This window comes from Petaurus breviceps, unplaced genomic scaffold, assembly GCF_028583685.1.
Source record: "Petaurus breviceps papuanus isolate PSGF00001 unplaced genomic scaffold, PetGlider_PUasm1.0 90775, whole genome shotgun sequence".
Taxonomy (NCBI): Eukaryota; Metazoa; Chordata; class Mammalia; order Diprotodontia; family Petauridae; genus Petaurus; species Petaurus breviceps.
Window position 1 is genome coordinate 8,660,742 of NW_027187342.1, and position 21,982 is coordinate 8,682,723.

Genomic DNA, 21,982 nt, shown 5'->3' on the forward strand with positions numbered 1-21,982 from the left:
CGACACTGGAGCCGGTGCTCTTACTTGCTGAGCCACCTGGCCTCCCCTAAGCAATTGGAGTTAAGTAACTTGCTCAAGGTTACACGGCCAGGTGTTTCTGGGTGGGTGCTAAGTGTCAGAGCCCGGATTCGATCCCCAGCTCATTTTTAAAAAAAATAAACACAATTAAGCCTTGTAGGAGCATTTGTAGCTCTTTTTTAGGTGGCAAAGAGTGGAAATTTTAAGGTGGTCCCATCAGTTGAGGACTGGCTGAACAGGGTACAGAATATAAATATGATGAAATGCTGTTGTGCTGTAAGAAATAATGAAGTGTGTGGGGAGGGAGCAGTTCAGAGAAATCTGGGAAGACTTGTATAAACTGATATGGAGTGACAAGCAAAACCAGTGTTTTATACAGTAACAATATTGTCGAGGCAAACTTTAAAAGACTTGGAAATCATCATTATCAACATAATGATGAATCAACATAATGACCAACAATGATACCAGGGGACTAATGATGAAATAAGCTACCTACTTCCTGATAGAGGCAAAAGATTCCAAGAGTGATTTTGAACATGATTAACAAAACTAGAATGAAGCATAACATTGTCTCTTGGACATGGTCAGTGTCAAATTTGTCTTGCTTGATTACACATGTCTGTAACAGAGGTTTTGTTTTTCTTTAGTTCTTGAGGGGGTGGAGATGGATTTTTGCTAATTGAAAAAATCAGATTTAATTTTAAAAATATGCATTAGGCCAAGCAAAATACTCATGCTTAAATAAGTAATTCTTTAATTAATAGTGCCTAAAATAATGAAACAAGTTCTATACAGATCTCTTATGGGCAAAGCCTGAATTGTAGCCAAATTTCAGTGGCCACAGTAGTTGCAAACATCTTCATTTTGTCTTCTTGGGACAGGTCAATGCTCCTCTGATGCAATGAGGCATTATTAGTCATCCACCCAACCAAGGAAAGTAACTATAATACCCCTTCCATATGTTGGACCCAGTCGAAGCTTGATCCTTAGCTTTCAACTCTGTACCCTTTATATTATGAGTAGATCATATTTGTTCCTTTAGAAGTAGTTCATTCTATTGCTTACTTAGCTAGCTGCTTGCTTTTTCACTATTTGAAGTAAAAAATATAAAGATCTGTTTCTCTGTATGTACCAATACTCCCAAATTGTGGTTGTGGCAGAATTTTAGGGTCCTTACCTTCTTTTTTATTTATGTTTTTATATTAGAAACTCATCTTTCTGTCTCCTCGACTAGCATTTCTTTAGCTACCCAAGCTGTTTAATACAGATTAATCAGCTCTTTTCTACAATAACATGAGTGTTTGTTATGGCTAAAGTTTAGAGCTTGTTGATATAGCTACTGTAATTTACCATCTTATTATATAGTTTAACTTCTGTTTGCAGTCTAATCTCTGGGGTTATGCCCTATAATCTTGCCCCAGTTATTTTATAGTAGCATCATTAAGACATTTTAACAAATACCAATAGTGTCCCATATTGCCATGTAATAATTTTAGGCCATCTGACTAAAGCCAGCGCATTCAAACCTCTAGTCTCTCACCATCTCCTGTCCCTCCCACCCCTTAGCCCCTTTTCCTGTCAGGGTCAATGGGTCTCCAGTTCTGCTTCAGTAGACTGTGTTCCTATATCACTTACTATTCAGGTAACATTGTTTTGCCCAATGTTGTCATGTTAGTTTGTTTTTGGTTTTTTTGCTTATCAGTGAAATTAGTCAAGGTGTATGTATGTCTACACTTTACCTTAGTTATTATGTCTTTCCTAAAATTTGCCAGGATAGCAGTTCTCTGTTTGCTTTTGCTTGGGTACCTCATCTGGATGAATTAGTATAAGATAAAAGAACAAAAAGATTGAGATTAAATTTGTTCTTATGAGAAGGAATTGCTTTAAAACTCTTATATGGGGCGGCTAGGTGGCGCAGTGAATACACCAGCCCTGGAATCAGGAGGACCTGAGTTCAAATTCGGCCTCAGACACTTAACACAAAACTAGCCTTGTGACCTTGGGCAAGTCACTTAACCCCAATTGCCCTACCTTTCCCCCCTCCTAAAAGCAAACAAAACAAAACAAAGCAAACCCAAAACCAAAAACTCTTATATGCAATAGATCTTCCACTAAAATTCTCTTCATTTTTATGACATAGCAGTGATTCTGGATTCTTGAAGGCTGTACCAGGAAGTCCATGCTCTGGCAGGTCCCACCAAATAATATAGATTCCATGGTGGTTTGTCTGTCATCTGTGTTCTTGCCTAAGTCTGGAGGGGCTCATTACCAGGATGACTGCAGGGCAAACTTTTTTGTCCAGAATAACTCCTTTAAAAGGATTTGTTGTCAAGAGGTTGGTATGCTTTCATAGTGTACTCACAGTAATGAAATCAGATTAATGAAGTATAGAGTAAAGTACATTGAAATATGTAGTGAGTGTTTTAAATATTACTCACACAGAAGTTGTGCACTGACTGAGACCATGTAACCAGTCCTTTCATCTAAATAGTTAAGGCAGTTGACTAAAAGGAACAAAAATGTTAAACTTCAGTTTGCATTTTATCAGTTACTTAACAAAAGTTGGCATTCCTCTTGAAGGCTGAATATTAGTTTTTAAAGGCACATGGAAAAATATGTTGGATATTATGTAGTTCCTTTTTTACATTAGTGTAATTTTTATCAAGAAATGACTTCCTTTATAAAAGTGATTTCCAAAACCAGTTTAATTTTTAAAAGTTCAACATCAAGTGAGGGGTAAATAGTGAGAACATATATATATATATATTTTAAAGCAATTGGGGTTAAGTAACTTGCTCAAGGTTACACGGCCAGTTATTTCTGGGTGTGGTGCTAAGTATCTGAGCCCAGATTCGATCCCAGGTCATCCCGACTCTGGGGCCGGTGCTCTTACTCAAGGTGCTACCTGGCCGCCCCAAGAACATATTTCTTGCTAATGAAAAGAATAAAAAGTTCATATAGAAAGATTTCTAGATAATTCTTAAAAAACATTTTTTTTAGTGTTTTTTTAACTAGCACAATGAGGTGAATACTAGAACAGGACTCAAAAGAAGCTAGCCTCTTAATTATGTGCATTCTAAATAATAACTAGCATTTATATAATAGTTTGTTTGCGGATATTTTATATTCACAACCTGGGAGGTAGGCTCAGTTAATCCCATCTTGCAGATGAGGAAGCTGAGGCAGGCAGGTTTAAGTAACTTGCCTACAGCTAATAAAGGTCTGAGGTAGGATTTGAATTCAGGTTTTCCTAACTCTAAGGCCAGCACTCTATCCAGTGTGCCATGGAGCTTCCCCTAAAACCTGAAACTATAAGATTGTATATGCCATCTTTTCTTTACCATATTGAATGTGCTGAATTTTGCTGATTCTTTTTTCTTTTGCTCTCACAGGATGATACATATACAGAAAGCTACATCAGCACAATCGGTGTGGATTTTAAAATAAGAACCATAGAGTTAGATGGAAAAACAATTAAACTTCAAATAGTAAGTGTTTGTTTAAGATTTGTAATATTATCTTAATGTTAAGACTATAAATCCAAGATGAATGGTCTAGGTTTTGTTACTGCGTAATATATATTTTAATAAAATCAAGTAATTATAAATTAACTTTTGGAAATCCATAGCCAAAGCAAGCAGCAAAGTCAAATGATTGGGATTAAGAATTGACTTGTGTTTTACATTGCTTTCTCAGAATCTTCCATTAAAGCAAGAAGAAATATACAGTGCCTTACTCCCTTAACATAGGTGTTAAGTGTGTATTGAGCTGACCATGGTAGTACATAGCTGCAGTTTTTGCTGGGTCACTTGGAGCTCAGTTCTGAGCTATGAGGGACTAGAATCTATTGCTAAGTCTACCAGTATTGTGAATTCCAGGAATAGGGAGCCAGCAAGCTTTGTTAAAGAGGATTGAACTGGCCCCAGTCAGAAATAGCAAGTCAGTTAAAGTTTATGCTGATGATAGAGGGTCCTGGCCTAGGGGCTTAGCAAGATAGACCCATTGTCCTCTCCCTTGCTCCCTCTAATAAAAAGTATTGAATGACAAATTTCAATTAAGGGCCAATTGTGTATAGTGTAGCTTGCTAGGTACAGAGAACAGCACATAGATATATGTGATCTTATCCCTGCCCTCAAGAAGCATTCAGTGTTAGTTAGGTTACAAAGTCTGCCCTAATTCTGAGTAAGACCATCAAAAAAGGCAACTTTTTTTTCCTCATGGAGGGAATATGATAATATCTCATGGGTTCTTTCTTCTTAGGTAGTTTTACATGGAAAATAAAATCATCTTGAGAAATATTTTAAAATGTTATGATGTTTCTCATATATAAGGTATGCTGCTTAAAGGAAGTTTTGAGACGAAAATACTTTCATCAGGCATTTGTTTTTAATATGCTCAATGCATTTCTAGGTAGTGTGGTAACTTTTTTTTTCCCCTAAAAACCTGACATGGGTCCCTACCTTGGAGTTAACTGATAAGTAGAAAAATTTGGTACATAATTTATGGCTGAATTATAGCTGTGACCTTTTTAGTGACAAATAGTACTAATACTCATATAAAGATTTTACATATTACATCTGTGTGCATTCTATTTGTATTCATTCTCATCTTAACATTAAGGTATTTCAGCAGTTGAATTACCATCAATTGTCTGAAGCAAATATCTGCTTAATATATTTGAGGAGTTTTTAACGGTCACTCTAATCCAACAATTTGTGTTTTTTTGTTTTTAAATAACAGTGGGACACAGCAGGCCAAGAGAGATTTCGAACAATCACTTCCAGTTATTACAGAGGAGCCCATGGCATCATAGTAGTGTATGATGTGACAGACCAGGTGAGCCCTTCAAAATTGTTGCTTAATTGCATGAGATTGTGTGAGAATGGTCATATTTAGACATTTTACTTTAAAATGTAACTTGTCAAACTGGTATTATATGTAACAAAACAAAATATTTAAATAATATTCTGTATTTTTAAATATAGAAAATATCCTAAGACCTGAAAGAAAAGCTAATTTTGTCCTGTTACAAGAGAACAAATAATTTTTTTCTAGTTTGAGTTTGAAAGGCCATTTTTCAAATAATAGACTATAATCAATATCGTTGTTTTCAGGTTAGTATTTTGAGAATTTAATTTTTATAATTGTTAAAGGAAGATTTGTAGCAGGATGTCCTAAATTGATCAACTTAGGGATAATTCATTTGTGGTCATTTTGTTTTTGAATTTCACATTTCTAAACCAGGTTATCACATCTTCTTACAGTCCAGGTTTTCACTATATCCCACTCATATCTTAAGCACATCAACAGTGAGCTTGACTGTTCACCTTCAAAGGACAAGATTCCTTGGTTAAAGGGTTGGGAGTTTACTGTTGAGTTTTAAAAAGGCATAATCAGCATAGTAAAGATCTTTCCTTTAAAGACTTCACTTCTCTTTTGAATCCCTTGTGTGCCAGCATTAGTTTTGATTTTGAAACTGCTTCTTGACCAGTCTTAGTTTTAATTGGTTTTTACTAATAGTGTCTTCAGATTGCTTTTTATCCTGCAGATCTCTAGAGGGCAGTGCTATGTTTCACAATGAGATTGATACCTGCTGATACCTTGATAGCATTTAATATCCAGTAAACCCGGGGATTTGTTGTACTTTACTTTCACTGATAAGGTTTAGGAGAATAAACGAATTAAATTTTTTTTTTACTATGTTTCATACCTAAAATCAGATCTATAAAGTTGTTAAAAGTGAGATTTGAAGTCTCTTCTAGTTAAGGCATTGCAGTTGGTATGTATGGGAAAAAGGGATAAGAATATGAGAAACTGAAGAATATTTGGAGGGGAAGAAAAGTAGCACGTAAGTAATTTGGTAAACATTTGATAGGTTCCTACTTGCAAAAGTGATTTAGGTTAAAGACAAAGTTTAGGACAACAATCAGATAACAAGAAGCTGTTTTGTTTGGGAGTGGAAATTTATGAACATACAGAATTCAGACAAAAAGAGGCACTTGTTAAAAAAAAAAGGGGGTTGATAAAGCTTCCCTTCTAAGTGATTTTATATTATGCTTAATAAATGTTTATTGATTGATTAAAAAGAGCCAGTTGTTTCTAGAACCTACAGTTAAGGGGTTTTTTTTGGTTGTTGTTGAAAAAACAAGAGTAAGATACATTTAAATTATTTTTTTCAGTTTAAAAATTTTTTGCTCTGTAAAATTGAAATGAATTATTTTCTGAAGTTGCAAGTAAGGATGTAATTAAAAATAACATTGGTATTTTGGTGGGTTGTGATCACATTGATGTGTGTACTTTAAGTGACAAAAATCACAGCCTTTTCTTATAAAATAACTGTCTAGAGTAGGTGGTTTTTGAGGTCCTTTCCAACTCACTTAACCTGTCTGCCTCAGTCTCCTCATCTGCAAAATGGGTATAATAGGGGGCGGCTAAGTGGCGCAGTGAGTAAAGCGCCGGCACTGGAGTTGGGAGGACCCGAGTTCGGTTCCGGCCTGAGACACTTAACACCCACACAAAAATACTAGCCGTGTAACCTTGGGCAAGTTATTTAACCCCAATTGCCCTCCAAAAGGCCAAAAAAAAAATGGGTATAGTAATAATAATACCTACTTCCCAAAATTGTTGTGAGGATCAAATGAATTAATAATTGTAAAGTGTGTAGCATAGTTGCTGGCACATAGTAAGTACTATTTAAATGTTAGCTATTTTATTTATTATAGATGTATTATCATGTGTGTGTGTGTGTGTGTTCCATGTATATTCATTCTACCTCTCTTTGCCCCCCAATAAATCTTCCTTGGAGACTCTTCTGGTGCTTTCGATACTGTGTATATTCCAGTAGAGCACCATAAACTGTCCATTGGTAATTCTTTGCCCTCATCCACATGATTGGCCCTTCCCTCCCTGACAGCTCTCCCTGTTCCCTCCTGCTGTGGTCATGCATATAGGTGATGTAGTGGATAGAATTCTGGACCTAAAATCAAAAGTCTTGAGTTCATATGTGGTCCCTAAAGACTTATTAACTGTATGATCTTAGATAAGTCATTTAAAAGTTGTTTGTCTCAATTTCTTCACCTGTAAAATGGGGATAATTTGGGGTCTCTCTCCCACAGAGTCATTGTAAGAATCAAGTGATAATATTTGTAAAGCACTTAAGAGTAGTACCTGGCAAATACTAGGTATTATAAAAATGCTTGCTGTTATTTTTGTTACCATCATCATTTCTGTCCTTCAGCCTGATCATTGTGCATGACTTTCTGGAACAGTGAAATTCATTTGGAGTAGAGACTAGCAAAAATCTTGCTGGCGTGAACAAAAGGAGTGGAAAAGGTCTTCCTTTAGACTCTGGCCAAAAGTTACCACTAGTCTTAAAATGTTGTCCTTTAATCTCTTAAGATTTAGTGTAATGGGGAACATAAATTGTCTTCCTATTTCAGCAAATTTTTTATTATGGAGATCCAGAAAATTAAGGAATATGAAATCCTCTGTTTATTCTTCTGTAGTACCTTTTGTGAAGATATCAAATAGCACCCCATTAGTATCACATGTTAGGACCTCCCCTCACCATCCAAATCTCACATAGCAACTTATATCTCTTACAGGCTTAATACTTTGTTGTGATACTAAAGCTTTATAAGAACAGGAACTGGGAATTGTCTGTAATACATAACCCAGTGCTCTGCTTATGCTGTTGTCCTTCTTTCTTGAAGAGGACCATGACATTAGGAAGGTGATGCCATGACATGCAAGTGAATTAGATTTAAGTGAGGCAGGGCTATGCAAAGTCACCAGCCTCACTCTCTCCTCCAGAGCCATCTGGGTCCAGTGGCAAGATATAGCTCAGGATGACTGGAGATGGCCCTGGATCTGCATATGCTAGGTGAATAATAAATATTGTACCATACTCTTGTCTTGTAGAAAATCTTTTGCTTTGGATTATATTTACATTAGTTGTAGTTTATCCTTTGCTTTATATTAGATTTACATTAGCTGTGGTTTAATGTTAAGCTAGGGAGGGACATGGGATCTGTTTTGGTAATTTCTTAAGTGTTGAAACACATCCCACTGATACAGGCCAACAACTTCTTTGTAACTTAGTTTTAGTGACTTGGCCTTGGGCACTGAGATTATGTGACATGTCCAGAAGAAGGGAGAGCCTAGGATTTGTGAGCAGCATAGAATGAACATAAATCTTTCTGACTCTACCGCCAGTTTTCTATGTTCTATACCACATTCTTTCTAAGTTCTTTTTCCAAATAGAGTATTCGCCCGTGATAGTCCTAATACTTATGTTTTATCAGTTGAGGTGTGTAGATTTAGGAGTATTTTCTTGTTTGTCTGTTTCCTGAAACTTCAGAGTTGGGTGCGGGGTTGGGGGGGGTAGCCTTGGGGACTTCCTTGTACAAAACTATGATGTAGACAAGAAACTCTTCTCTTTGGCTTCACTTCATTGTCAAGGGTCCTCTAGCTATTGATTGCTTGCAGGATCAATCTTGACTACAGATGCTTGGCTGTCCCTGGCATCACATTCCTCTTATAGAGAGATAGCTTTCATTTACTTAGGAAATTTTACTTTACATAAAACCTAAATTATCTTCTTTACAACTTACACACATTTTTCTGGTTCTGCTTGCTTTTTTTTCTTCCCCCATTCACCTACCCCCTCTTTTCTGGTGGACAAGAGGGAGGATTCTTCCATCTTGATGTATTCAGTTTGCTATTACTCAGCAAACATTAAGTACCTTCTGTTGGCAGAGCATTGTACTAGATTCCAGAGGAGATAGTGTTTAGATAACCTTGTCACCTGCCTCATGGAGCTTATTCTGTCCTGGAAGGGGATATATAGCTCTAAAGCTGAAATGCAAAATATACATGTACAAAATTATTGTTTTGTAAAGTCTAGTCTAAAGAGGATTGTTCCCAAATGGTATAATCAGGGAAGATGTCTTGGAGGAGTTAGCATTTGAGTTGAGAGTTAAAATTTTGAAGAATTCAGGCAAAGATGGAAGAAAGATCAATTCATTTCTAGAAACCATTATAGGAAAAAAGACTTGGAGACTGTGAAAAGTACAGAGTTTGGGAAACAGTATTCCAGCTGAGTTGGTATAGTTTATATGGTGGGGTAATTTGAGGTTAGGTTGGAAAGGTCCAGTTATGTCAGATTTTAGAGGGCCTTAATATGTCAGACAAAGAGTTTGTGGTAGGCAGGCAGTAGGGAGCCATTGAAGATTTTTGTGGAAAGAGGTGACATAACCAGTGACTAGGTACTAATAAGGAAGATTATTCTAATAGTGTCATGAAAGAGATGCATTGGTGGAAAGCAGTGAAGCTTGTACTTAGGGTGGAAGGAGGAGTAGAGTAGGGAATATATTTAAGAAAGACTTTAAAATCAGTAAGACTTGGTAACAAGGGTAGAATTGAGAGGTGAAGGAGAAGAAACAAAAGATAATGCTAAGGTTTCTAGTATGGGAAACTGAATATTTGATGTCCAGAAGTTGATTTTGACTATATTCATGCCTATTTTTATAGGAGTCCTTCAATAATGTAAAACAGTGGCTGCAGGAAATAGATCGTTATGCCAGTGAAAACGTCAACAAGTTATTGGTAGGGAACAAATGTGATCTGACCACAAAGAAAGTAGTAGACTACACAACAGCAAAGGTATGTGAATTTTATTCTTTAGATTTTATTGTTATACTTTTATTTCAAGTTTAGGCTTGAAAAAGTAGAACAGCTGTTCTCACTTAAAAATCTACTGTCGTTCCTTATTTAAGTAGTTTTATATTTCTGAATCAAAAAACTGAGTATTGTTAGAGGAATGTTCATTTGAATAAAAGTAAACTTGGAGAATTTAACCTAACAATTAAAATACAGAATGATGCATGTACAAAACAAATTGCTCTGTAGAATCAGGAAAGACTTACTGGAAGAGTTAGTATTTGAGTCGAGATTTGAAATGGGAAGAATTCAGGCAAAGGGGAGAGGGAGAACAATTCATTCCTTGACACCATTATGGGGGGGGAGGCTTAATAAATGTATTTCCAATAAACTTTATTAAGTTTTTGCTTTAAAGATGCAAATGCATATGGAGAATGGGTCTAACTTTATTCTTCATGTCATGTTTTATATTTCTTAGGAATTTGCAGATTCTCTTGGAATTCCATTTTTGGAAACCAGTGCAAAGAATGCAACAAACGTAGAACAGTCTTTCATGACAATGGCGGCTGAGATTAAAAAGCGAATGGGCCCTGGAGCAACAGCTGGGGGTGCAGAGAAATCCAATGTTAAAATCCAGAGCACTCCAGTCAAGCAGTCTAGTGGAGGTTGCTGCTAAAATCTGCCTCCCTTCTTTTCTCACAACAATGAATTTGCAATCTGAACCCAAGTGAAAAAAAAAACAAAAAAAAAACAAAAAAACAAAATTGCCTGAATTGTACTGTATGTAGCTGCACTACAACAGATTCTTACCGTCTCCACAAAGGTCAGAGATTGTAAATGGTCAATACTGACTTTTTTTTTATTCCCTTGACTCAAGACAGCTAACTTCATTTTCAGAACTGTTTTAAACCTTTGTGTGCTGGTTTATAAAATAATGTGTGTAATCCTTGTTGCTTTCCTGATACCAGACTGTTTCCCGTGGTTGGTTAGAATATATTTTGTTTTGATGTTTATATTGGCATGTTTAGATGTCGGGTTTAGTCTTCTGAAGATGAAGTTCAGCCATTTTGTATCAAACAGCACAACAGTGTCTGTCACTTTCCATGCATAAAAGTTTAGTGAGATGTTATATGTAAGATCTGATTTGCTAGTTCTTTCTTGTAGAGTTATAAATGGAAAGATTACACTATCTGATTACTAGTTTCTTCATACTCTGCATATAATTTGTGGCTGCAGAATATTGTAATTTGTTGCACAATATGTAACAAACAACTGAAGAAATGTTTAATAAATATTGTACTTATTGGAAGTAATATCAAACTGTATGGTGATAAGTATTGTCTTAATTCTTATGGTTAAGGGGAAATAATAGGCTTGCATTGTGCTCAAAACGTAGCCATTTATGTTCAACCAGGGCACTTTAGACCTATTTTAGAATAGCAACAACAATGCTTCCCAGCTAATATACCTGATAAATGATGCAACAGTGCAGGCATGTATACTGTACAGGGATTTAGCAGATTTGGTTTGGAGGGAGATTAAAGTGGTATTTATGGAAATCAAGTACATTTTGAATGTACAATATTTAGTCTATTATCTCTGAAATTTAAAACCATTTTTAAACGGCTTTATTTAGAAATGCTTTTGTTAAATTCATCTGTAGTAGAGATGGAAAATTGTATCTTTTTCCTAACTTGTGAATGATCAGACTAACAATTCAAGCTGATGTAATTTAGCCAGTATGTGCTTTTTTTATATACTGTTACTTCCATATTCTGAATCAATACCGTTTCAACTTTATTAAATAAGTTTAGCATACTATCTTCAATAATTATTCTACCCTCCATAAACTGTAGCTATATAACTTGTGTTGGGGGAAAAGTTAAAACACTGAAGAAGCTTGGGAGTAGGCTTTCTCTCATTAGTTGATAACCCTTACCTGAAAAATGACACCCCTAAAAATGAGTTAAAACCATTTTGTGGTTGGGTGGAAATGATAAAAGGAAGTTATTTGCCTGGGTGAATTTTTGCACCCACATGGAAATGTAAGTCTCAAGAAGATTTTTTTTGAGTTGGGTTCTGAATCTTTGTTTTCCTCTAAACACTTTCATTTAAGATTTTCCCCTTATTGTTTGTTTAAATATATGCTACAATAGCCAAAACACTGTACACAAACACATCCTATGGTGAAGTCTTTGAATTTATAATTCAGGGGTAAAAATACAAGTAAAAGCAACCCTTAAAATATTTTTTATTTTATTTTCACTAAACAGGCAATCGTAATACATGGTACAAAAATAAGTGGGTAAGATTATTGTAAAATGAATGAACAGAATAAATATACAATTGAATTTTCCATCTATGAGAATTTCACAATAAAATCATAGTTTACTTTGTATTTTAGATGTGCTTATTGAGAATCTATTCATACTACATAAGGCAACTGATCAGTTCCTGAAAAGTCACAGACAGTACTTGGGTAATTTTTAAAAACACCTTCAAATAGCTAATTTGCCTTAAAACAGTATAAAACACAACTTTCAGAAACACTTGAAAAATAATTGAATAAAACACAAACTTTGGATTCTGAAGCAGAATTTGATTACATACAGTAATTAGGTTGCTCAAGTCATTATTCTTGGTGTACTAGCAAAGTTTCCATGAGATTTACATGCTCATAGAATGATCTGGAAAATCTCAATGATTCCCCAAGACATTCAAGACAGGAAAATCATGAGGCCCTTCATTATGCTTGTTTTAGGGGATGAATCTTTAGTTGTGTGGGGGAAAAAAGATTGCTTTCTGCCTTTATCTTTCTTTTGTTTTTGTTAAGTGACATGCCTAAGGTCACACGGCTCTGCCCTTATCTTTAGAAACAAGTTATTTAATGTGGGACTGTGGGCTTTGTTGTGGCTAGATGTTGGGGATAATAAAGTACAGTTCAGAAAGTTTTTTTTTTTTTTGAAGAAAATGGGGACCTTTGTGAGGTAGGGGCCATTGTATACTCTGACCTCCCTGACCTTGTGTTAAAATTTCATTTATTAGCAATAATAATGACTTTATTTGCTAAAAGACTACCTTTTAACATTTCTGTACTGTTTTATGCTTGGCATGTGCTTTTTGAAACATGCTCATAGTAAGTGTACATTGACATCTTCAATTTACAGTTGAGAGGCTCAGACACATGGTCACAGCTAGTCATTTGTAGAACTGGGACTCTCTCCTGACTTAGTCCAGTGTTCATTCTACCATTCTAGATTATGCCTGTTGTTTAGAGGAACATTAAAATATTTCCAATGTAACCTGGGATTTAATAAAACTTGTTTTCAGGAGTTTGTAATGCATGACATTTCCAATCTGTCTTGATTTCAGAACTTTTGCTAGGTAGATTCAATTTCAGTGATAAAATCTGTTTTTTCCCCCCAAGGCTCTTAGATTGGCCTACCTTTTAGCATTACTGATGAACAACTGGTAGGCCAGAATGATTTTATTTTCCTTATAACAGTGCCTAAAAAATAGTGGCTATTGCCTGGCTTACTGGCATTCTCAGCCAGCTATAAAGTTACCTTCCACAGATACTGTGGTTATGCTACTCACTGGAAAAAGGGCCTCTCCTAAGAATGGTCTGTGGAACTTCCTTCAGAAGCTGTGTACATCTAGCACTAGATTTCAGGACGCACCATGAGTGTAGAATTTCATTCTCTGTTATCGCTTGTTATACAGTACGAAGTAGTCTCCTTCTACAGGATGCTCTATTCACGCAGGTGACTCGTATACAAATTCCTAATTTTAAAATTGGTCCAAATGTGGCAAACTAGTACTTCTCTTAAGTATTACCTTGTATTTAGGGGCAAAATACTAAAAATCTGTGATTTCATTAGTATCTCCTTCCACTAATATTGATCACAGCCAATCTATGATTCAGGTCAGTGGTTCTCCAACTTTCTTGTCTCAAGACCCTTTTATATTTAAAAAACTGAGGACCCTCAGATTTTTAATTTAGAAATTAAACTGTATTATTACAAATTTTTTTTTAACTTTCTGGAACCTAATTATTCCCTGATCACACTTTGAGAAAGCTGTGGACTTTTTAATCTGAATATCAACAGTATAATCCATGAAATGCATACTATGGGTAGTCATACATTATCATAGAGGAAATAGATGAAATGATAGATCCATGGTCACATCACTAGTGGCAGTGGCAGTATCTACGCCTTGTTTTTCTAATTCCATGCCCAGTAGTACTCTTTCTCTCCTATACAAAACTGTCTATAGGGCAAAGGTTTGTTTTTTGATGGGGAAGGGAAGTGTTTCCAGGATTATAGTTTCATTTGTGTAAAGAACTTCCAATATGTTGACTCCCTCCATCAATGCTTTAGACTAGCAACTCCTCCAGTCTTAGAGAGCTGCCTGAAGGGAAGGAGAGAGGGCGCAGGGCAATACAAAGTTTAGGTCGCACCTGCCTAAGATCACAGTCACTTCAGGAGAAGAACTTGAACCCATGTGTTCTTTATTCTAGCCTTCTGTCACTCCATAGTGTATAGTATTAACTTAATTAACAATATATTTAGAAAGATTTCATTTTGTGTTTTAACTGGCCTCAAGTCTCAGAGGATTATTTCCTTGCCATAGACATTTTATCATCTAATTGAGAATTCCCTAAAACAGACTAGGTAGGAATTACCTTTTTGTAATGCATGACCAGTTATTTGAAGTGTCTGGAGTTGGCCAGGTCATATAGGTAAACAATTTACATTTTGTATGTCCCAGAACATTATCATAATCTAGCTTCAAAGAAGCTAGATTTGAATATTTAGAAATGTGTACCTCATGGTTTACCTCAGAAAATAATTAAATCAGCTGACCTCTTCCATCCTTCATAAATGTAACAAACAGACTTTTCTTTCTAAAGCAACATATTCAAATCTGAAAAAAATTTCCCATAAGCTCTAAGTGTTTTTTTCTAATACTCCACTACCAAACACCTTTTCTCAATTCTTAGTTTTTATATTCAACCTGCTTTCCTCTTCTATCTTCATTCATTCATGACCTTAGAGAATTCAGTTTGTGAAAACTGAGTTTTCTGTTCTGCAGGTCTATAGTTAGTGTCAGTGTTCTAAAAAGGAACAGAATTATTTTAATTGGTTAAATTACACTTCCACTTTAATATGGTAAGGAGACTCCATCTTTTTCTAGTGCTTTTGCTAAGGATAGAGGTACACTTACAACCCAAACTTTGAGGAATTAAGTGAGGCCGAACATTGTAAATTACCCAAGAGATTGGGCATAAAAATCACATCAAATCATCCATTTGATAAGAATCAAAAGTGCCTTCAAGTAACAGGTATGTTACTTGAATGTTTACTGAGTAATGTTTACTGAGGTGCCTCCCCCTTTTTTTGGAGGGGGGAAGGCAAGACAATTGGGGTCAAGTGACTTGTCTAAAGTCACAGCTAGTAAGTGGCCATGTGTCTGAGGCTGGATTTGAACTCAGGTCCTCCTGACTCCAGGGCAGGGGCTCTATTGACTGTGCTACCTAACTGCCCCTGAGGTGCGATCTTTCAATTCAAAAGAGACAACTGTCCTCAGCAAGAAAACTAGTGTTAATATATCCCCAACATTTCAATGGGCTGTATTCACTTTCATCAGGAGGTCGTGTTAAAATGTCCTTGCTGTAAACATGCAAAATTAGGTTTCCCACACAAGGTTTGGTTTTCCCAAATGAGGTTTCTCTGTGGAAAGATCAAAAGCCTCTGACCAATGATACCTCTTTTAGTCCCCATTGGGAGGCCAAGTATTTTCAAAGTCATATTTCCTGGCCCTCTTAAATAAAACAGGTGACGCAAACTGGTTCCTGAGACAACTGTCTGGCTGTGAGAACTGTTGCCATTCCCTTTTCAAGGGGACAGAATTGTCACTTAGGCTATTTTCTAGTAACAAGTAAAAAGCTGAGTGGTTTGGCAATCTCCAGAGTTGCTGGAAGCACCATTTGAAAAAAAAGCCTTGGTCTGGAAGGCATCTGCTTTTCCCTTTTACAGGTTCTCTTCAGAAGATTCATTTTTTCAATAATTCAAGTAGCTTTCCACTTCACACATGAGAAATTAATGTAGAGCCAGTAGGTCAGTGCTGTGGTTCTCTCTGCTGCATCAGTGTGATCTGGCAAAAAAATCATTACTTTTGCTGGGCTTCCAGCAAGTTCTTGTTTTTCCAAACTACCAGGTCTCGGCTGGCAGATTCCAATACTGCTTGGGATGTTACCTGAAATAGAAAGAAGGCCATGTGTTACAAGTAGAAATGAGCCAGCAAAGAAAAACAGAATTCAAGAATTAAGTGTATCCTTAGCCAGGCCAGGGTGACTTCAGTAGTTTGAATTAGGCATAGGAGACCTTTTATTTTAGAATAAGAAACAACCTTAAAGGACCATCCTACCTTTTGGGTTTTTTTTTTTTAACCAATGAGGGAATTAAGGATACAAGAGATTTAAGTGCCTTGCCCAAAGTCACACACCAAGAGACAAAGCTGGTAGTGGAACTGGGATTTGGGGATTCCTAATTCTTGTTTCTTATGTCATTCTATGAATACATGACCTCTTACACAGATTGCTCTTTTGATATGGGTATAAGAAAAATCCTGTTCACCAGAGGGACCATTCTGGAAGAAAATTCCATGCTGAATCACCAGCCTAGTCCATTTCCTAAACCATTCCTGCGAGAGTGGGGACGAGCAGTGATGGCAAACAGCTTCTGAATGGTGGTGAGCACTTGGCTGGCATGTGCCCCTGCCACAGTCCCTGCCCTGCCATTCCTTAACAGCCTCCTTACCTTTCTGCACAGATTAAAAGATGGAATTGTTCTCAAAAAGCATGGAAAAATAACTCCCTTACTTCCTTTTTGAAAGTCAGAGTAGGAGGATTGGGATGAAAAACAGGTTGATCAGAGCCTGAGTGGGAGGCAGGAGAGAATAAAACGAGACACTGAGCCCCTGTTGGTTATGAGGGGTTAGCTATGGCATAGAAAAGATACTGGTGTTAAATCTGTTTTAAGTTTCTTAAAATGCTAATGGAGTAAACTGGAGGTTTCAGAAGACAGAGACTGGCACCTTTTTGTGGGTTAGGGGAGACAGAGAGAGAGAGACATTGCTTCTCAATCAGTATTGCTGCAGAGATACACCATTAGGCTATCCTTTCTCTAAGCTAAAAGAAATTATTCCATTTCAAGAAAATGAATCACTAGTGAGCTGAGTCTGTCCATGATTATAATGAGAGAGGACACAGGGCCAACCTGCTGGCCCTAGGACCATGTGGACAAGTCACTTAGGCTCTTGCTGTCCCAGGCAAGGAAGATTAAGTTATAGATGGTTTTCCATATGTGCATGTCCCTCCGCTAGGCTCATAAATAAACCCATCCAGATTTTAAAGACGGTCAGAACCCAGCTTCAATCTACCTTTCCAACCATATTATGTATACAAATCCTCTTGCACATTACAGACCTGTCAAACTGGCCTTCTTGCTGTTCCTCACACAACACTCCACCTTCCATCTCCATTTCTTTGCAATAGTTGTCCCCCATACATGGTATGCACATTGTCCTCCCCTCTGCCTCAGAATCCCTTCCTTGTTTCCTTCCTCATTGGTCACCTACATGAAGTCTTCATAGAAGCCCTCTCCCCAGACTACCTTGTATTTATTTTGTATGCATATAATACATGTGCATATAAAGAATATACTTATATAACACAACACATGTAGTAAATACAATTATAATTACATAATATATATCATGAAAATATGACAAGTGTAACATACACATATACTTAATATATGTTTTTTCCAAGAGAATGTAAGCAACTTGAGGGTTGTATCCCTAGGCCTGGCACATAGAAGGAACATTAATAAATGTTTATTTAATCGATTCAATATACATTGGTAATATCAATCTCTCCACTGATGAAATCAAAGTCCTAATATTAGTAATAGTTCATGTTTAAATAATGCTTTAAGGTTTACAAAGCACTCCATCATTTCACTGGAACTGAAATATGCTTGGAGAAGTTTGAACTCAAGTCTTTCTAACTTCAAGCCCTGCCCTCTGCCCACTATAACAAGGCAGGCACCACCCTGCCTTCTAAAAACGCTCTGCCTGACTCCCCTCCTCCCTGCCCCTGTTATTCTCCAATTGTCAACCTTTATACTGTTTATCTTCTCTCGGTTTTCTATCATTTTTAACCTATCACAAACAACTCTGAGCTCAGTTTTAAGGACCATGGCAGACATGTATTCATTGTACAAATATCTATTAAGCACAAGAGTTTCTGAAGAGAAACTGAGAAACCCTCCCTGTCCTGTGCCCCGCCCCCACCTTGGCTTACCTGGTTATATCCTTTCACATGTAGCTGGCTTGCTGTCTGGGCCAGAAGTGTTCCCAGCCATCATGTCCAGAGCTGCTAAGACTGAGTCATATAGGTGTTCTGCATGGTCCTCTAGCTCACTGGATTGCCTTGCAATCAACCCAAGAGCATCCTTTAAAACTAATGAAGGATCAAAGTAATTAGCATCCAGAATGTGCAAGTGCTATCCAAGAAATAAGAAAAAAAAAAAAACCATACCACTGGATCCTACAGAAATATTTTTCCCCATCAAGATAACAATCCTTGGTACAAAGACAGTCTTACTACTTTACTATTAAAAGCCCAGTGTACTAATGCCCAGAAACGGATATCAGGTGATTTTTCCAAACTTTTTGGTTCACATCATGAAATTTATGTTGTTTTTTTTAAAAAATTAAATTAATTTATTTTTTGTTTACAACATTCAGTTCCATGAGCTTTTGAGTTCTAAATTTTCTCCCCTTCCCACCCCACTCCCTAAGACAACCTGCAATCTGATATAGGCTCTACATAAATATTCACATTCAACATATTGTCACATTAGTCATGTTGCAAGAAGAATCAGAACCAATGGAATGAACCACAAGAAAGAACAAAACAAAAAAGAGAGCAAATAAGTATGCTTCGATCTGCATTTAGATTATGTAATTCTCTGGATATGGACCGCATTTTCCATCATGAGCCTTTTGGAGTTGTCTTAGAACCTTGCATTGCTAAGAAGAACCATGTCTGTCAAAGTCATCACACAATGTGGCTCTAACTGTGTACAATGTTTTCCTGGTTTTGCTGCCTTTACTCAGCATCAGTTCATAGAAGTCTTTCCATATTTTTTTTTATGAAGGCTGCCTGCTCATCATTTCTTACAGCACAATAATATTCCATCACAATCATATGCTACAACTTGTTCAGCCATTCCCCAACTGATGGGTATCCCCTCAATTTCCAGTTCTTTGGCTACCACAAAAAGAATGCCTATAAATATTTTTGTACATGTGGGTTTTTTTTCCTATTTGTATGATCTCTTTGGGTTACAGACCTAGAAGTGGTATTGCGGGGTCAAAGGGTATGCACATTTTTATAGCTCTTTGGGCACAGTTCCAAATTGCTCTCCAAAATGGTTAGATCAGTTCACAATTCCACCAACAATGCTTTAGTGTTCCAATTTTCCCACATCTTCTCCAGCATTTATAATTTTCCTGTTTTGTCATGTTAGCCAATCTGACCAGTGTGATGTGGTACCTAAGAGTTGTCTTGATTTGCATTTCTCTAATCAACAGTGAAAATCCATGTTTTTACCCAAGTTAGCTCAGTCTCTGGGTTTAACTAACTGGGCAACATGGTAACAAAGTATAAAGAATGAGGAATGGCTGGTCTAGGACTTTCCCCAAAAAGGAGGTTGCAGAAAAAACTCACTGTACGAACTGGAGAAGGGGTTAGCAGTGGGAGAAAGCAGCTGATGGTGATGAGGTCTAGGGCAAGTCATTGAAAAAAAAAAATCAGCCTCTCAGGGCCCGTTTCTTCATCTACAAAATGAAGAGGCTGACTTCTGAAGTCTATTCCAACTCTAAATCAATGGCTCTATAATCTAACAAGTAGCAACACTGACATGGAATTCTGGAGAAAAGTAGCATATGAATGAACCCACGAACCATGGGGTTTAGACAAAGTACACAACACCGGACAGGGAACTGGGATCAGGCTCCTAAACCCAAATATTTACCAATAGGGACGCAGCGTAAATCACTTAATCTCTTGGAGCTTAATTTCCTCCTTTATGACTCTTGGCCTTGGTCCTGGAGGCTGAGGGAGTGCTGCCCTGGGAAACAGGTGGGATGGGACCCTGATTTGTGGGCTCTCATTTCAATCACCAGGTCATTCAGGTTCTGTGGGGCCCCTGGTAAGGGAGGATTACCAATCTCGAATGTGTTCTGGCTACATTCTTTAATTTTATTTTAAAGCAAAGTCAAAAGCCCTTATGTCCCCCATTCAAAGAAACTATATGCTTTTTATTTAGTTCTCAAAGCAGACAAAAAACCCAGCTTGTGGGGATGTGGAAAGATGGGGAAAGTGACCCTCTACACTTGTATTCTCAGTATTCTCAATATTCTCAGGTCACCACCTTTAATTTCAGAGCAGTAGGCATTCCCTCCTCACCCTGCACTTGAGGCACAGAAGAGCGGGGTGCATGTGGTCTTGATTTTGGTAATAGATAATACCCTCCTTTCCTTTGTAATATTTGCAGCCATTGCTGGAACACAAAGATCATCTCCTTCCCTGGCCTTTATCGGTCTCGCTAGTCCTCAAGCTTCCTGCCACAGTTCCAACATCTGCCAGGAGAGGATGAGGAAACCACTCATCTGCTGACAATGCTGATATGATGAAAGGAAGGCGGGCCAGAGGCTGGAGCTCAGCTTCTGGAGGAAGCCACACCAATGCAGCGTCATCAGGGCAAAGGCAAGTCTTACAAGAGAGCTGGCAAGGCACTGTGGTTCAACAAGAGTAGCCAGAAGAGGAGGAAAGTAATCTGAAATGTAATTAAAGCAGATTTTCCCCTTATGTGTGTGTAGCAGATCTATGGTTCTAAACAGAGCAGATTTACAGTAAGAAGAAACCTTGGGGTCAGCAGATGAGATGATGGAGAGAAGCGGGGAGATCTGCCTAAGTTCACAGGATTCAGACCCAGGTCTTCCTGATTCCAACAAAGACAACTCTCCCTCCCTTCTCACACTATTTCTCTGAAATTTTATTATTTTCTTTTTCTGAATTTTAAGTTCACTATGAGGTTATGCTCTCCTTCTAAGCACTTTAAATTCTTGTGAAAATATTTAGGGGGAGGAGCAGAGAAGGGCTGGGAATCAAAAGAATGTAGAGGAGAACAGAATTCCATTTCCCAGTGTAAATTCAGGGAATAACTTGAAAAAAATCTTAGTCTTGGCTTTGGTAAGTAGCAGCATCCAAATCTTGATATAAAAAGGTAAATAAAAAAGATTTGGAGGCAGTCAAGTTGTCCAAGTACCATGTGAAAATAACGTATATTTTAGTGGTTTCAAGCACTATGAAACTCAGAGTGAGGTCAGAAAATGAAAACCACTTTTATAGCTAAACCAAAATCACATAATCAGCTAGACGGGACCTCAGAGGGAATCTACTCTCACCCATACATGCCCTTCCTATTCCTGGACATTAATCTTTTCTTAACGGAAGCTATGATCACATTAGCCTTTTTTTTAGTTTATGATATCACCTGATGATTCCCCCTGAGCTTGAAATCAGTTCAATAAAATACCCAGATCTTTCTTCAGATGAATTGCAATCTAGCTAGGCTTCCCCATCTTGCACTTACGTAAGGCTACTGAATTCTATCTCAGTGAATTCGGCCCACCATCCTTGGCAGTCAAAATCTTTTCGGACCTTGACTTTACCATTCGTTGTATTAGCTCTCAAAATCCTCCCAGTTGTGTAGCACATGCAGATCTCATTTGCTGTGCCTGCTTCTGACTTGCTAGGTTTTCACACCATGCATGCCTCATCTATGCTTTCACCATGGAACAAGCATCAGGCCTCGTGGTCTTCTCACCCTAAACCACTGCTCTGCTACGGCAGCCCCTTTCTTCCATAGGTAAATTCCTTCTTGGGTCTTTATTTTGGGGAGGGGCCCAGGTTGGTCAAACTTTCATTTGCCTCCTGGCTGTACCTGTAACTTTGACACCACATCCCCATACTGGGTACCTTCACCCCTAGCTTTCTAGTTCTCTTTTGTGTATTGACTTTTCTCATTAATGATAACCTCCTTGAGGGCAAGGACCAGCAGGCCCTTAATAAATGTTTGCTGATTTTCACTTGTATTTGTATCCTCAGCTCTTAGCACAGTGCCTGACATACAATAAACCTTTAATAAATGTCTGCTGTCTT

The 21,982-nt window shown here is 37.4% G+C and overlaps 2 protein-coding genes across 3 annotated transcripts in view; one reads left to right on the top strand and one right to left on the bottom strand.

Moving 5' to 3' along the window:
* RAB1A (RAB1A, member RAS oncogene family) overlaps positions 1–13,025 on the top strand; it is a 56,613-nt gene extending 43,588 nt beyond the window's left edge. The window contains exons 1-5 of one of the 2 annotated variants that reach the window (XM_069068958.1): positions 2,222–2,356; positions 3,414–3,509; positions 4,762–4,857; positions 9,553–9,684; positions 10,160–13,025. In XM_069068958.1, the coding sequence (XP_068925059.1) occupies positions 2,237–2,356; positions 3,414–3,509; positions 4,762–4,857; positions 9,553–9,684; positions 10,160–10,357 (642 nt within the window). In that variant the 5' untranslated portion in view covers positions 2,222–2,236 and the 3' untranslated portion in view covers positions 10,358–13,025. Of the gene's footprint in view, positions 1–2,221; positions 2,357–3,413; positions 3,510–4,761; positions 4,858–9,552; positions 9,685–10,159 lie in introns of those variants that run through there. The other variant, XM_069068959.1, reaches the window with a different exon arrangement.
* A 368-nt stretch (positions 13,026–13,393) lies between these two features.
* CEP68 (centrosomal protein 68) overlaps positions 13,394–21,982 on the bottom strand; it is a 46,901-nt gene continuing 38,312 nt past the window's right edge. Inside the window, exons 6-7 of the mRNA XM_069068957.1 lie at positions 18,053–18,211; positions 13,394–15,942 (exon numbers count right to left, since the gene is read on the bottom strand). Of these exons, the coding sequence (XP_068925058.1) occupies positions 18,057–18,211 (155 nt within the window). The 3' untranslated portion in view covers positions 13,394–15,942; positions 18,053–18,056. The remainder of the gene's footprint in view (positions 15,943–18,052; positions 18,212–21,982) is intronic.